Source organism: Alosa pseudoharengus, unplaced genomic scaffold (genome assembly GCF_046254945.1).
Source record: "Alosa pseudoharengus isolate Yale_2024_CS ecotype anadromous, Long Island Sound unplaced genomic scaffold, YU_APseudo_1.1 YU_APseudo_1.1_scf_5, whole genome shotgun sequence".
Lineage (NCBI taxonomy): Eukaryota > Metazoa > Chordata > Actinopteri > Clupeiformes > Clupeidae > Alosa > Alosa pseudoharengus.
In genome coordinates, this window is record NW_027468837.1 from 4,941,069 (window position 1) to 4,959,023 (window position 17,955).

The window sequence follows — 17,955 nt, forward strand, 5'->3', positions numbered from 1 at the left end:
TTTATGTCACCCCTCCAATGCATGCATTTGGTAGAGTCCACGTTGGCGCGAGATTTGCCACCGTCAATAGAGATAGATAGAGCCATTCCAGAGTTCCAGATTGACACTGACGCTAGCAGGACGGGTTCTTGGGTAAGATAATGACTTAAATTCAGTTTTTCTTTGTTTAGTATGACACTTCACATATTTAGCTTCTGTTGTGGGAACATGCACTTCATAACTATGCGACTTATCTGACTTCAAGTTCGCTCAGGACTTGGTATGGCTACGTCTTTTTTGGACGTTGACATTCGGGGTTGTGCTGCTGCAAGTTTACTAACCAAAATGTTATTGTCGTCGGTGACACTTTGTAACTTTTGTATAATGCCGTCGAAAAATGTGATATGTCGCTCTTAGAGTATGGTTTTATTGGTTTAGTTCCCTTGTTTTTACTGTAAGTGTAACCCAATTTAAATTCCCCAGGTCTTGTGCCGAATTCCAACTCTTGGCTAACGTTTGCAGCATGAACATAGTTAACATTAAAATAATAAGGACTACTTATGATTTTTCATCTGTTCAATCTACAGTCTAGGAAACCCTACTTCCAAGAGTGTTTTCATAGAACATTTTCTTGCCATTTTAAAACGTTCCATGCATGTCTGTCAGTTAGCCTTGCATCCAGTTTATCCTAGGGAGTCAGCATTTGGCACAGCATGTGGGCTGAAAATGTAAGCAGATCTAATAAAACAGTTATTGGTAAGAATTCATATAGCCTCAATATGGTGTTAGAATCATAATTGTTTTGCAGTGTTTTTGGTTCTGTGTTTTTGTGTTGCAGATGTAGTGTTGCATTGTCTATTAGTTACCCAGGTAGAGAATATGGAGGAAGAATATGAAACTGAAATACTTCAGCTGTGTGAAGAAATTGCTGTGTTGGAGGTTGAGAAAGAGACCTTTGAGAGAGAAATATCCATGCAGTATGGGCAATATGATATATTGTAAGTATTGCATTTTCCAGAAATATCTATTGATAGTGAAGGATGATTATAGCTATTTTTTCTAGCTTAACTGCTTCTGACTTTGTCTTAGGGGTGCTATTGAGGAGGATGATATAAGAAGGCAAGACATTTCAAAGTTAATGGAAAACATTGAAAAATTGGAGAAGAACCTTGCCAGACAGATCAGACTTAACGGAATCACCTTAACAAGGTGCTGTGTGAAGACCATTGAGAAAAGTATGTTTAAGTGTCTCTTAAACTTCTGGTTTGTTTATGGATGAAAATGAACATGTTTATCAAGACCACTGGATAAAGAAAAATTATTGCACAGCTTAAAAAACAAGCACATCATTTACAATCTGTCTTCCTAAACCTAGACTAGGGCTGCACGATTTGGGGAAAATAATTGTGATTTTTCTGACAGATATTGCAATTTGCGATATGATTTTTGAATGCCAATGAATTGATTCAGTTCAATATTCCAAATGTCTCTTTAATTTGTGCACCCCTGATTGGTGAGCACGCCTGGTGCACAAGAAGCACAGCACCCCCGACCGACTATGAAGCTCACCAATCAGAATTTCTGTGCCACTCACACACTACGCACACCCACCAACCAGAAGTGGCATAGTCAAGGAGGATGAAATGAATATAAAAGTCAGAAATGTGACAAAACTGTGCAACACTGTGCACATTTGTAGCTTTTGCGATTAGGTAATTGCGCTGGTTCATATTGCGATAATTGTGCAGCCCTAACCTATAATACTACTTGATTAGATCATTCAGGCGCCTGACACCAACTCCCATGTGTGCAGAGAAAGTGTAACAGTGTACAACACATGTTAACATTTTAATTGTGTTGCATAATTCACATATTAAATTTCAATATGTACATTTCTTTTTTGTCTAGTGTAGTGGTTCCACTAAAGATGTGCTTTATTTTCCAGTAGACTATTCTTCTTCAGGTCTTCATCATTTTGTGAAAAATGTGTTGAAAATAATGTTTTGTATGTCCATACACTTTCATTTAATTTTCAAGGTAAAATCAAACTGGTGCAACAACACAGACTCACGGGTCACTGCCACCTCTGTTCTTTCGAAGTTGAATTTGAGATCATTGAGACACAGGTAATCCATTTCACTTTGATTTGTTGGCATGGTAGTTTAACATGTATATTACCAAGCAAGTGTTAGCATTTCTATTTGGTCAAATAGTGTGCAAGACTTTTTACTTTTCTATTCTTCTGCAGATGTTTATTGTATGCCTTATGTGAGGTGGCATTGTATTTCTCCTGCTCTTCTCGTGGTCACTAGAGGGCAATATAGGGCAATGCAGAACTATTTTCAGTGTAGTACTGCAGTCTTGGCAATTTGTTAAGTCCCTGCATACTCTTGGTTTGTAATAAATCATGCATTACTGCTTGGAAATATATTTAGAAAGTTATTCTTAAGAATTTCACAACAGTGAAAATCAGTGATCACCTCAAAGGAATAATAAACTTTAATATTTACATGATGGATAAAATCACAAACATTAACAATACCGAGGCTTTTTTAGAATGGAATTTATTGATTTTAATATTTTCCTGATGTGAATGCAATGTGACATTTATAGGAAGATGACTCTTTAATGAGAAAAGTGATGAATCTCAACATTGTGGTGGATGGCAATGAGTGCAAGGACATCAGCTCAATTGTGTCTAGGTAATTACAACATTTGTATCCATAAGTATGCATAAAATGTCACCAATGTATATTCGACATACAAAATCACAAAACACAAAGCTCACTACTGCCTCTTGGGTCATTCCATGTCATATCAGACAGAATCAAGGAAATTGGTTGGTGCACCGGCTCAGTTGTCTACGTAATGTTTACAAGGATACAAGGATACAAGGAAGTTTATTGTCACATGCATATAGTTACTGGAAGTAAGAAATGCAGTGAAATTATGTCTGATGTCAGCCTATTTGTGCATTAATGGGGGGGGGGGGGGGGCAAGTGGCAAGGGCTGCATAAAAAAAGGTGGGGGAGGATTGGGATTGGGTGGGGGGCACCAACAAGGAGCACCCAAGAGCAACAGGGGCAAGGAAAAACTCCCTTACCAAGGAAGAAACCTTGGGCAGATCCACGGCTCAAGGGGCTAACCCAACTGCCAGGGGTCTTGGTGTGTGTGTTGGGGGGATGACAGTGGAGATGGGATAGTGTGCTGTGTATGTGGGGAGAGGGCAGTGTGCAATATGTGTGTTGGAGAAGCTTCCTGATGAAATAATGTGCTGTGTATGTAGGGGGGGGGGAGGGGGAGGGGGGGGGGCAGGGACTTACTATTGCAAGCAGAGTACTGTATGTATGATGTATGTGAGTGATGACAGTGAAGATGTGTGTGTGGGCGGGAGGGGAGTGGAGCAGTGACTGTGTGTGTGTGTGTGTGTGTGTGTGGGTAGGTGGGGGCAGTGTGCTGTAAGTATGTAGAGGATGTGTGTTGGAGAAGATCCTGAAGACAATGTGCTGTGTATGTAGGGGGGGGGGGGGGGACAGTGTGCAGCAAGTATGTAGAGGAGGCTTACTGTAGCAAGCAGTGTCCAGGGCTCCAGAGTGCGACCAATTTGGTCGCATATGCGACCTATTTTTTCAAAAGAGGTCGCACCGGTGCGATCAGCTATTCGAGAGAGGAAAACGTGTCCGCATTGAAACTCTCTACCTTTGGTTCAATAACAGACACATATTTGGCCAATATCGTGGTTTAAACAAATCACAGATAGAGAAGGGCGGGACCTCCCCTCTGATTGGCCGTGGCCCAGTGCCTGTGTAAATTTGAAAATGCGTGTGCTGCAGAGAGAGAGAGAGAGAGAGAGAGAGCGAAAGAGAGAGAGGTCAGTGACCCGTCAGATAAACAGTGTGGATGTAGTTGTATATGTGCATTACAGTGTGGTCACATAGGCCGAGATAAATGTACCCTCTCCCCACTGCCTTTCGGCGGCTGGCAGCAGCAAACCGATCAGACGAGCCCGAGATGATGAGCAAGTTTATCGTTGCCTACGATAGGCCTAATGAAACTTCCCTTCACCAAGTTCAGTCCGAAATAATTATTCATCAGAAAAATAGTTTGCACGTAAACCCAACGTACAGGAATGTCACTTGCGCCAAATTTATAGGAGTCATTGCAGATGAGAAGACGTCTTAAAATTGCGAACAATGCATACAAGGCCTTCCCGAACGAGAGAGATACAGATATCGCCGAAAAGGAGTGCGTCATTGACCGCAGTTACATGCAGGGAGTAACCCGGTTTTCAACAGCAATATTCGTTTTGCGCGCGAGTTGTGTAAACTCATTCTGATGGCACCAATCAATTCAATCCGGTATTTGGCGCAAACCGAATATCGCTGCTACATTTAAAGCCCGAATATTCCCTGCATGTATAACTGTGGTCATTGTGTACGGTGAATCGAATGGACACATTTAGATTGAGCATGGCAAGTCATTGCAATAGCCTATAATAATAGGCCTACCATTTCATTACTGCATTAACCATAGTGATGTTCTTATTGAAAAATTAAAAATACTAAAATTAAAAAGTAAATTGCATTGTGGGGCTGTCAAATGATTATTGCAATCATCATTGCAAAATCACATAAAAATCCCCCAGGCTACTTGGAACATCTCTTTAAATTGTGCTCAAATACATTTCTATGGAAGATGCTAGCATGGCAAGCTGGTTTAGCCAAGGCCTAAAGATCATGAAGGATAGTATGTAAGACATTGAGCCATGAGATTTGAAGCCCTTAAAAGACATTGTTAATTTACTCACTGTTATTTTTATTTAATTCATCTTGAGATGTTTTAAGTTTACATTTCAGCTCAGTGAAGCACTTAAAGCACCAACACTTCATTAAGTTACTTTTCTTGTATTGTAAATCATAAGTCATAGGACAACCTATATAGGACAGTAATAAAGGGAAAAAAGTGAACCTGCTGCGGTGTTAAATGCGATGTGGTTGAAAATTTGGGTGCACCTAACTTATGTGCTGGTGCACCTAAGAAAAAAAGTTAGGCGCACCAGTGCAACCAGTGCAAAAAGTTAGTCTGGAGCCCTGAGTGTGCTGTATGTATGTGAAGTGATGACAGTGATGATGTAAGTGTGTGTGATGGGGGTGGGGGGGGCAGAAGGCTAGGCAATCAAGGACATGGGTAGATGGAGGAGAAATATAATAAATAATAAATAAAATAAATAAAAAATTCTATGGAGATGTGCAAAATTTTTTTAGTTTAGTTTAGGTCCCAAAACTAAGACCAGTTCAATATTTTTGTTAAATTCCAATGTGTTCATAAATTTTTTGCACCCTTGAGTTTTTGTCATATTTACACTCAAAATGCCTTATCTTGGAGGCCATGTTTGGACAATAATATCTTTTACAGTTTTTCTCAGTCGCTTTGGTACATTTCTCGATATTTGCAAAACAGTAAGTGCATTAATCAAAACAATTCGTACAAATAGCAAGACACCATGGATTACCTGCAAAAGCCACTTTCTTGCTCAAAATCCTTAGTTCATCACTCAAAAGTAAATATCTGTGTCAATGAACATGCCAGTTCCATCAGAATGTGTCATTGTGGACGGATAAGACAGTCAAACTACTTAGTCATGTTGTCAATATAACAGTGTACTCTGGAGGGATGTTCTGATTGAAACTATTGCTAAAGTTTTGATGACAATTATTGTAAATTGTAGGTTACACCTTAGTGTATATGGGAGTTTGATTGTAAGAGACTGGACAAGATTCACATTTACGCTTTCACTGTTTGTACTGTCATTTGTTGACAGACCATGTCATTGCGATACAGAAAGGAAAAAAAACAGAAAACAAAAGTAGAAATGTGAATATAGGAATATCTCCTTAGGGAAAACTGTACATGCAGTGCTGACGTTCCTGTCTGTTGGGCCACAAATTCTCATCCACATCACAACGAATATTGTCTTGCTTGACATTATGACAACTTATTCAACCATTTTGCATGTAAAGACTTATGCTATGAACTAATTTAAATGTTGTGGGGGGTTAGACTATTCAACAGAGACCCATTATAATACATTTTGATCAACATGACATAAACAATTGATAATGTAGGAAACCGCAGAGAATTGTACATAATCATTTGCATGGATGTACCAACGCATTTGCAACTTGTTAAGTGACACAATGATTTGAAGATTGAACAGGTTGTTTTGAGAATTTCAATTCTGATCTGAGAAATGCTGCTGCCCCGATACAGACAAAGAGCAAAAGTCACTAAACCAGTTCTGAAGGAGGTGAGCGTGTGGCCGGAGGGGGCCGTCTCACAACTTCAGGACTGCTTTGAAACAACAGACTGGGATATTTTCAAAACAGCTGCCACCCACAACAACCACATTGACATTGAGGAATACACAGACACTGTGACCTCCTACATCACCAAATGCATCAATGATGTTACAGAAATAAAACACATCACCACTCGGGCCAACCAGAAGCCATGGCTGACAGGAGACGTCCACAGACTGCTGAGGGCCAGAGACCAAGCCTTCAGAGCTGGAGATGTAGCTGGCCTAAGAACAGCGAGGGCTAACCTGTCCCAGGGCATCAGGAAGGCAAAAAAGGATTACACAGACAAAATAACAACACACTTCAAAGACAGCAGAGACGCACAGAGCCTGTGGCAGGGCATACAGGCCATCACTGACTACAAGCCTGCGCCACGGAGCTGTGAGAACAACACCTCTCTGCTCAATGACCTGAACAGTTTTTTCGCCCGTTTTGAAGCACAAAATGACACTCACCCACAGAAAACCCCACCTCCCCCCCCACGACCAACCCCTGTACCTGTCCTCTGCCAGCGTGAAGAGGACACTAGCCACCATTAACCCACGCAAAGCAGCAGGCCCAGACAACATACCAGGCCGAGTGTTGAAGGACTGCAGAAGAGCTGAAGGATGTTTTTACAGACCTCTCTGGAGCAAGCAGTCATCCCATCACTTTTCAAAGCTGCCACCATCATACCCATGCCAAAGAAATCATCACCATCATGCTTCAATGACTACCGTCCTGTAGCACTCACGCCCATAATCATGAAGTGCTTCGAACGGCTAGTCATGTCACACATCAAAGCCACTCTACCCCCCACCCTGGACCCCTTCCAGTTTGCATACCGAGCCAAACGATCCACGGAGGATGCAATCTGCTCTGCCCTCCATCCAGCCCTCACCCACTTGGACAATAAAGACTCATATGTGAGAATGCTGTTCATAGACTTCAGTTCAGCATTCAATACCATAATACCACAACAACTCATCAGCAAACTGGACAAGCTAGGATTCAGCACCTCCCTCTGCAACTGGCTGCTGGACTTCCTGTTGCAGAGACCACAACAGTACGTGTCGGGAACAACACCTCAAGCACTCTGACCCTGAGCACGGGGGCCCCGCAAGGGTGTGTGCTCAGCCCCCTGCTCTTCACACTGCTAACACATGACTGTACAACCACTCACAGCTCCAACCATCTGGTGAAGTTTTCGGACGACACAACACTGGTGGGCCTCATCACTAAGGGCGATGAGGCTCACTACAGAGAAGAAGTAGACCTGCTGGCTAAATGGTGCAAAGACAACAACCTCCTGCTGAATGTCAGCAAGACCAAGGAGATTGTTGTCAACTTTCAGAGAGGCCACAAACAACTGCCACCACTGTCCATCGACAGAGATGCTGTGGAGAGAGTGAGCAGCACAAAATTCCTGGGGGTGCACATCAGCGACGACCTCTCCTGGACCACCAACACTGGCGAAGAAAGCCCAGCAGCGCCTCTACTTCTTGCGCAAATTGAAGAAGGCAAGTGCCACGCCTCCCGTCATGACCACATTCTACAGAGGGACCATCGAGAGCATCGTGTCCAGCTGCATCACAGTGTGGGGCGGAAGCTGCACAGATCAGAACAGGAAGCAGTGTTTCCTCTATATTGATTTGGTAGTGGCGGCACCCCACGGTTTAATTTTCTTCCCCCACGGTATCAGAAATGGGGCAGACGTACAATAGTCGCAGTTGCCTTTCAAAATTCATTGTGCAGACCTGTTGTAGATTCTCCAAATATACAGCTCAATCACAACTGAAAATAATGCCTCATTGTGTGTGAATAGAGGTGAATATATATAATAGAGTCCCGAAGTGTGACATAGCGTTTCCATGACAGCAGAATCACTGGATCTAAACAAACTTTCGAAGTGGCTTAAATAGCCTTGAATGTAGACATGTGGCATCATTTCTAGCTAATAAAAATACATATATCCATTTAAACGTGTTTTACCTGCTCGGCAGCAGCTTAGCCACATAACACGGATTCCCTGGCAGGTGTAATAGAAAGTTCGAACAGGCCTGCCCCCACTGCTTAAAAAAATCCTAGAGGAAACACTGGGAAGACCCTCCAGCGCATTGTTAACACAGCTAAGAGGATCATTGGAGCACCACTCCCCTCCCTGCAGGACATTTACACCACCCGCCTCACCCGCAAAGCACTAATGATTGTCAAGGACACAACCCACCCTGCACACGAACTGTTCAGCCTCCTGCCCTCTGGGAAGAGGTACAGGAGCCTCCGCTCCCGCACCACCAGACTTGCAAGTAGCTTCATCCACCAAGCAATCAGGATGCTGAACACTCTACCCACTCTCCCATCACTGAGGAACCTTGGAACCTAGGATCCTGTCTACCCTAACCCCCCCCCCCCCCAACACCCCCCCAGGACCGCCCTGTGGAACTGCACTGTGACTGCGCAGTCTAACGTGTTGCTGCTTCATATCAAGCCTGATATACTTGAAATGACTGCATATCAATGTAAATATACAGTACATACAAGCACAAGTTTAAACTTCATGTAAATGTTATCAATGTTATTTATCACTCTGCCACAATGCTGCTGCTACTACTACTCTGTCAGAAGGTTACGCTAGGACTATGTAAATATACACAACTACCTCTATTTTTTTGATATATGTTCTATATTTCTATATTTTGATATATGTTCTATATTTCAGTCTCGCACTTTAATGTCTGTATGTGGTATGTCTGTATATTTTTATTTTTTATTGTCTATGGCTATGTCTATGTCTAAAGTATGTCTATGTCTGTATTTAAAGTATGTCTATGCCTGCATGGAAAAGTAAAAAACGAAATTTCAATTCTTTGTATGACCAGTGCATGTAAAGAAATTGACAATAAAGCCGACTTGACTTGACTTGACTTGAGAAATGTACCAAAGTGACTGAGTAAAACTGTAAAACAAGTATTATTTTAGCTTGCCAAAACCTTTTAAGATGGGAGACAAGCATGTTCTTTGTATGATTGGCCCATGGAAAGTTTGTACTGCATGTTCATTGGTTTTATATTTGGACCTAGATTTGGAACAAAGTGCAAGACGGGTGATATTAAAGGGGTGGTTCAGGATTTTGGACATAAGACCTCATTTCCAAGTAAGCAAGTGTGATATTTATCAGTGGAGACCGTTTTCAACACGTTTCATCCAGTCCTTCTAATTGCAGAATTCGCAGGTGCTAGGCTAGCGCAAGTCAACGGTATGTGCTAGCCTGCCACTAAAAACAGTCTTATCCACTCCACAGTACACCCGAGGCAAATAAATTATAACGCCAGACTATCGATGTAAATGTCTGTATTGATACTGTTATTTCTAACGTTATTCTATCCTTGCATTTCAACGATCGCATTACATTTTGAGGGACTTTCTTACCACGACGGAATTATACTTGCTCCGGTTAGTAGTACTGCGCCGAAAAGTAAAGTAAAGCGCACTCCAATGGGGATACTTAGTAGTAGCCTTGGTAATATCAGTCCGCTGCTGAGATGCAAAATGACTACTACCAACTTCAGGGACCAAAGTATAACTATTGCAACGCGATGCGAGGGTAGTTGTATTTCTTACACTATTCTATCAACACAGACATTTACATCGATTGTCTGGAATTTGCCTCAGGTGTACTTTGGAGTGGGTAAGACTGTCTTTAGTGGCAGGCTAGCACATACCATTGACTTGCGCTAGCCTAGCACCTGCGAACTCTGCAATTACAAGGACTGGATGAAACGTGTTGAAAACGGTCTCCACTGATAAATATCACACTTGCTTACTTGGAAATGAGGTCTTATGTCCAAAATCCTGAACCACCCCTTTAAGGGTCTTGTAAACTGTAAAAATCTTGTAAATCAGTATTTTGTTTTCACATGCAATAGTTAATTAATGTGCCAATATTTGAGGTCTCCACAACAAATGCACATATGAGGATATTAAGGGTAAAACAAGGTGTAATTGTCTGGTCATTTACATAGGAATAAAATGTAAATGTCAATCGGGTTTCTAGGCAAAGTATACTTCATATAGAAGGAATTTGGTCTCTGCATTTATCCCATCCGTGAATTAGTGAATACCCAGAGCACACAGTGAGGTGAAGCACACACTAACCCGGAGCAGTGAGCTGCCTTCAGGGCTCCAGACTAACTTTTTGCACTGGTTGCACTGGTGCGCCTAACTTTTTTTCTTAGGTGCACCAGCACAAAAGTTAGGTGCACCCAAATTTTCAACCACATCGCATTTAACCGCAGCAGGTTCACTTTTTTTCCTTAACTACTGTCCTATATAGGTTGTCCTATGACTTATGATTTACAATTCTACAAGAAAAGTAACTTAATGAAGTGTTGGTGCTTTAAGTGCTTCACTGAGCTGAAATTTAAACTTAAAACATCTCAAGATTAATTAAATAAAAACAACAGTGAGTAAATTAACAGTGCACGTCTTTTAAGGGCTTCAAACTGCACATCTCATGGCTCAATGTCTTACATACTATCTTTCATGATCTTTAGGCCTTGGCTAAACCAGCTTGCCATGCTAGCATCTTCCATAGAAATGTATTTGAGCACAATTTAAAGAGATGTTCCAAGTAGCCTGGGGGATTTTTATGTTATTTTGCAATGATGATTGCAATAATCATTTGACAGTCCCACAATGCAATTTACTTTTTAATTTTAGTATTTTTAAATTTTCAATAAGAACATCACTATGGTTAATGCAGTAACGAAATGGTAGGCCTATTATTATAGGCTATTGCAATAACTTGCCATGCTCGATCTAAATGTGTCCATTCAATTCACCGTACACAATAACCACAGTTATACATGCAGGGAATATTCGGGCTTTAAATGTAGCAGTGATATCCGGTTTGCGCCAAATACCGGATTAAATTGATTGATGCCATCAGAATGAGTTTACACAACTCGCGTGCAAAACGAATATTGCTGTTGAAAACCGGGTTACTCCCTGCATGTAACTGCGGTCAATGACGCACTCCTTTTCGGCGATATCTGTAAGCCTATCTCTGTCGTTCGCGAAGGCATTGTATGCATTGTTCGCAATTTTAAGACGTCTTTTCATCTGCAATGACTCCTATAAATTTGGCGTAAGTGGCATTCCTGTACGTCAGGTTTACGTTCAAACTATTTTTCTGGTGAATAATTATTTCGGACTGAACTTGGTGAAGGGAAGTTTCACTAGGCCTATCGTAGGCAACGATAAACTTGATCATCATCTCGGGCTCATCTGATCGGTTTGCTGCTGCCAGCCGCCGAAAGGCAGTGGGGAGAGGGTACATTTATCTCGGCCTATGTTACCACACTGTAATGCAACTACATCCACTCTGTTTATCTGACGGGTCTCTGACTTCTCTCTCTCTCTGCAGCACACGCATTTTCAAATTTACACACAGGCACTGGGCCACGGCCAATCAGAGGGGAGGTCCCGCCCTTCACTATCTGTGATTTGTTTAAACCACGATATTGGCCAAATATGTGTCTGTTATTGAACCAAAGGTAGAGTTTCAATGCAGACACTTTTACCTCTCTCGAATAGCTGGTCGCACTTTTGAAAAATTAGGTCGCATATGCGACCAAATTGGTCGCACTCTGGAGCCCTGGCCTTGCTACAGCGATGCTCGGGGAGCAGTGAGGGGTTAGGTGCCTTGCTCAAGGGCACTTCAGCCGTTCCTACTGGTCAGGGATCGAACCGGCAACCCTTCGGTTACAAGCCCGAAGCCCTAACCAGCAGGCCACAAAAATTGTATGTGTGGTAGCTAGTAGGAACACGAATATCTATGTGGGAATAGTGTTGGGTTCTATTTGTCTCTTAGAGAACTCGGAGCTTGCCAGTGACGTCATATCAGTGTTAACATTACAAGCTGTTTGCGTTCCATTTGTCAACCAGCTGCGCTACAGTCTGTTAATAAGTCTGTTACTAGCCAGTTTGTAACGAAGCATTACACAGTGTTTTACCCAAACAAACGTCATAGCATCATACCGACAGACAGAGGTTTGACACTATTGTTTCTATGACTAATTTAATGTGACACAAATCCAACAGAACTGCTAATAAACAGAGCATATAAGGCTCGCATTTACTGTTAACGGGCGCAGCCATCTTGGAAATTCAAATTCATAGTACTCTGGTTTGTCAGAGCTGACGAGTTGTGGTAGAACTTCAGGGGGCGTTCCCCTGGTCATGGGTTTCCACGGGTCAGGGAATTTCTGGAATATCATGGAATTTTGGAAAGTCTATTTCAGACATGGAAAGTCAGGGAATTTTATATTTTTTTGGGCAAAGTCATGGAATATCAGGGAATTGTTGGAATTGTTGTAGCAGTTTAAAATGTATATGCCAAAATACATTTATTCAAATATATTTCCATGCAGAATTGGTGTATATCTGGTTATTAGCTTTACTGCTTGCTTGAGTAACCCAACTTTGTTTATTTAATGCCCATTTATTCATCTCCTGCTTTAAAAAAGTAAAAGATTTTTGAATGCTATGCGGCTGCTCTGATGTTTGGAAAGTTTGGTTTAACATCTAGCTGAAGGCAAGGAGGTGGGAAGAAATGGGGAATCGAGAGCTGCATCAAGATTCCTTTCACATAAAAAAGATGAGGATGGGGTTGAATATGAGTGCCTGTCACATAATGGCAAAATTAAAACCACAAGAAAGCAACAGACCCACAAAAGCAGCTATACAGGTGCTTCATGTTTGCCCAGCCTAGTGACCCGCTTTGTCCGGTTGCGAGCTTCCACAAATATCTGTCAAAATGTCCACCTGATGCATTCTTTCTTCACCCCCTGCGTTCTTCGCAGGAAACACTTGAAAGAGGGGAGGTCTGGTACTCTTGTAAGCCTACCAGGAGAGGTGGTAACAGACCAGGGCACTAACTTTCTTTCATTGCTGCTGGAGAAGGTTTACCAACTCCTGGGAATTAAAGGCATCAGGACAACCCCGTACCATCCACAGACAGACGGCCTGATGGAGCGTTTCAGTCAAACACTCAAGAATATGCTCCGCTGCTTTGTCTCCCAGACAGGCACTGACTGGGACCAGTGGTTGCCATACCTACTTTTTGCGTATAGAGAAGTGCCTCAAGCCTCAACTGGGTTCTCGCCGTTTGAACTCCTACGGTCCCCAGGTGAGGGGGCCGTTGGATCTTCTGAAGGAGCTATGGGAAGGCCCCAGTGAAGACAAGAGGAATGTTGTCCAGTACGTGGTCCAGATGAGAGAGCGACTGGAGATGACATCTCTGGCTGTGGAGAACATGCAGAAGTCACGAAGGAACCAGAAAACCTGGTATGACCGGAGGGCCAGAGAGAGTTTGCACTTGGTCAGAAGGTGCTGTTACTGTTACTGTAAGTTTGACGGAAGACGGGGAGTGTGACGTATGAGATCCACATGCTGGAGAGAAGGAAGACCACCCAGAACTTCCATGTGAACCTTCTCGAGGAGTTTTACCCGAGGCAGACAGTGGAGAGACAGCTGTTCGTTCGGGCCATCAGAGAGGAGGAAGAACCAGAGGAATAGTACTTTCCTGTGCAGAGAACACCACAGGCGGTGGACCTCAGCCACCTGGAGTCAGACCAGAGACACCAGATGGAGGGAATGCTGGACCCAGACCTGTTCCAGGAGAAGCCGGGACAGACCAGGTTGGTGAGACATGACATCACCATGAAGTAGGAGAATGAAGTTACAGAAAAGTTATAGAGTTCCAGAGCGGTTGTTATGTGTCCTGAAAGAAGAACTGGACACTATGCTCTCAATGGGGATTATTGAACCTTCTGCCAGTGAGTGGTGTAGTCCTGTGGTCCTAGCACCCAAGAAGGACGGTACGTTTTTGTATCAATTTCAGGCAGATCAATGCCCTCACGAAGACCGACCCATACCCCATGCCCCGCATTGATGAGTTGGGCAAAGCAAGGTACATGTCCACATTGGATTTGTGTAAAGGCTATTAGCAGGTTGCCCTGACACAGAGAGCCAAGGAACTTAGCGTTTCGTACGCCACATGGATTATATCAATTCAATGTGATGCCATTTGGGCTCCAGGGGGCACCAGCCAGTTTTCAGCGGCTTATGGACCAGGTCCTGAAGGGCACGAGTGCATATGCAACATATTTGGATGATGTGGTCATCTTCAGTGAGACTTTTCAAGACCACAGTGACCACCTACAGCAGGTGCTTCGACGCATCAAGGCAGCGGGACCTGCCATCAACCCCAAGAAGTGCATGTTGGCCCAGAAGGAGGTCCAATATCTGGGCTTCATCATTGGAGGAGGAGTCATCCGTTCTCAGCTTGAGAAGGTGGAGGCCATCCGGAGCTGTTCTCTGCTGACCACCAAGAAAAAGGTGACATCGTTTTTGGGCCTGGTAGGATGGTACAGAAGGTTCATACCTATTTTTTTGGCAAGAGCTGCTGTACTTTCAGATCTCCCCATTGCTGTTGCTCACAACAAGGTGGTGTGGACGGAGCAGAGCCAGCAGGCGTTCCAGGACCTGAAAGAGGTGGTGTGTGGAGATTTGGTGCTGCAGAGTCCAGACTTTGATGAGCCAGTGCCAGAGCAGTGCTTCTGCAGGAGGTGGATGGTGATCGCAGGCCTTTGGCATTCCTGAGTCGTAAGCTGTGTCCTAGGGAGACCCGATACTCAGCAGTGGAGCTGGAGTGTCTCGCAATCAATTGGGCCCTGGATTCGGTCCGGTATTACCTGCTGGGGTGACGTTTCCTGTTAGAAACACACCACCGAGTGCTACATTGGCTGGACTGGATGCGAGACGCTAATTCCCAGATTACCAGGTGGTACCTGTCTCTTCAGCCCTATTCCTTCACCGTCCGCTATAGTCCGAGAACAATGAATAAGGCTGCAGATTTCCTGTCCTGCATCCCAGAGTCTCCATAGTGGAGCCCTGATATTTGGACGTGCGTCGTCTGCGGAACCTCCGTTACAATATAAACTATGAATGAAAAGACTTGCAACATGATTGGAACTCACTTCCTGTTTGGCGGTTTTGCCGACGATTTAGATTGACGGTTACGGTCGAATGGTTTAACATTTAGCTACAAAAAGCACGACTTTTGTGAGGCATGTTCTGAAGATGCTCTCTGTCAAATTTAGTGAAGATCAGACAAAATTTGTGACCTGTGAAATTTTTTTTGTTTTTGATAAAATCCAATATGACGGAAATTGAACTCGTCTCGGTCATTTTCGAAAATCAGGCAAACGGGTCAAAAGTTACGTGCGTGAATGTGGTCACGAGTCCACGTACCAAGTTTGGTTTCGATACGTGAAAATGTTGTTAATTATAGCACCCTTAGTGGTCAAAAGACACCAAATGTATAGTGTGTCCTCATGATCGGGTCACAAGTCCACGTAACAAGTTTAGTTTCGATATGTGAAAGTGTTGCTGAGATACAGTATGAGCTCATTTCCTGTAACTTTAGCGCTCTCCTCCACATCTATAAACCACCCAGAAGTGAGGTAACAGAGTCAAACAGGGTAAACAGGTCAAGTTCAATAATGTAATGGACCCTGACACAGACTGAAAGGAGATAGATTATAAACAACGAAAATGCCTGTGACAGGCCACAGCCCTATAATTATGAGCCACCTAGGCCAGATAGGGGCCAGGGAGAGAACGGGGGATTGACAGAATGACGCTGGTTTTCTCGGTAGCGACTCGTTACATTTATGCTGTATAGCAATGCTAGGTGAACGATTCGCCCATTACAAGTACATTTACCCCATTTACCGCCCATTACAGTTTGTTTACCATCAAATTAGCTTCGTAGAGGTTTTCTTGTTAGGAGAATGGTGGACGTGATTTTCTGACAGGCTGAAATTAGTGCAACCAGCAAAAACATAATGATTAATCATTACGACTTTACAAAAAATCAACAAACTTTCTCTCACCACTGCTCAGACTAGTATCTACACCAGTGTTTTCAACCTTTTTTGAGCCATGTTACATTTTTTACATTTAATCCCGCGGTACACCACCAATCAAAAACGTAACAAAATTACACACTGTAGCCTAATACAGCAAAATATAATGACAATTTAATCTCTCCATTTGTTTACAGTTCAGTTTAGAGTCTGCATTTTTTACTTTTCAAGTAGGCCTATTTATCCATCACTGTTTTACATCTTTTCACCCATAGGTATTAGAAAGCTAGATACCACATTGTAGGGCTGCAGCTATCGATTCTTTTTGTAATCGGTTAATCTAGCACTTTATCGATCGATTAATTGGATACATTTTTTTTTTGCATTTTTAAACAACCAAAACAAATAATGCATAACGAAAATGACATTGCTGTAAAATGATCAAGCAATTGGCACAGAGGTATTTATTCTAACTCCAACATTTGACTCCAAAACTAAGCCTATTTATTGCAATTTACCCATTTAGTGTTTATAAGTGCCAGTGCCAACAATTAAATAATGTTCAAAATGCTCTCTGTAAAATTGCAACCTCTTGTGCATGACTTAGCTGGGCGAACAAAGCTGTCCATACTATGTTGTGAAGTGCTGGGAGGGAGAAGAGGGAAAGCAATTTAATGTATTAATATGCACAACAAGTTTCATGCTGTAATCTAGACCTGACATCAAAGTAAATATCTGTTTTATGTAGATTTCTACACCTGCAGCATTTGGCATTAGGCTACTAACAAATAATTTTACCATTACTAAAAAATAGCCTACCATTAGGCTACTAACAAATAATTTTACCATGAGGCTACTAAAAAATAATTTCTGGGGTGAGCCTATTTGCTATGGCAACCTAGCAACCTGTGTGTGTGTGCACGCGTGCGGTGCATGAGGGAAGATGAGGGTGCATGCATGTGTATAAGAAGGGGTTCTTTTTTAGGCATACTGTCTTGCAATTGAACGTGAATAAGTTTACTACTTAAAACCATCAAAGCTAAACATTATATCACGACATCGAGTTTCGTGAACAGTATGTGATTAAAATCAGCCAACATCAATGTAGGCTATAGGCTACATAGATAGATAGATAGGCTAGATAGATTGATTGATAGCCTACTTTATTGACGCTTGGTGAAACAGCATGGAGTGGATGTTTTCGGTTCAGATGCTTGTTCTTTTCCTTTTTGAGTATGTAATGATCCCAAAACTTGACTTGAAAACTTTAGACATTCTCTGCCATTTATGGACATCTTGACTCCGCAATCGCGCCAGCTAAATTCAGAATGTATCACGATTCATGCACCAATATGGCCGTTGTCTACACATATCCCACCCTGATCCCACCCCTTCCTCGGCAAAACGTCGACATGTGAATACATTGAGCCAATCATGTGGTGTGATGTGAATACATTGAGCCAATCATATGGTGTGTTGTGAAGACATCGTGCCAATCATGTGTTGTGATCTCGCCGCTGGAGCAAGATTGGTGTCGTGAAGCCTTGCGCACGCGCAGTTCGACCCAAAGACTGTGCCCGATGAGTGCCCATAAAACGTTGGTATATGGCCGCCGAGTGGAGGGACTTGCCTAAAAAACGGTCCGTGTGGAACAATCAGATCCCTGCGCGTATAGTGCGCGTCATAGGAATTTAACGAGGCTTTGA

At 42.8% G+C, this 17,955-nt stretch overlaps 1 protein-coding gene across 2 annotated transcripts in view; it reads left to right on the plus strand.

Annotated features, from left to right (window-relative positions):
• Positions 1–40: 40 nt before the first annotated feature.
• cenpp (centromere protein P) overlaps positions 41–17,955 on the plus strand; it is a 110,251-nt gene continuing 92,336 nt past the window's right edge. Inside the window, exons 1-5 of one of the 2 annotated variants that reach the window (XM_076269098.1) lie at positions 41–132; positions 818–977; positions 1,069–1,214; positions 2,017–2,105; positions 2,593–2,681. In XM_076269098.1, the coding sequence (XP_076125213.1) occupies positions 859–977; positions 1,069–1,214; positions 2,017–2,105; positions 2,593–2,681 (443 nt within the window). In that variant the 5' untranslated portion in view covers positions 41–132; positions 818–858. The remainder of the gene's footprint in view (positions 133–817; positions 978–1,068; positions 1,215–2,016; positions 2,106–2,592; positions 2,682–17,955) is intronic. The other variant, XM_076269099.1, reaches the window with a different exon arrangement.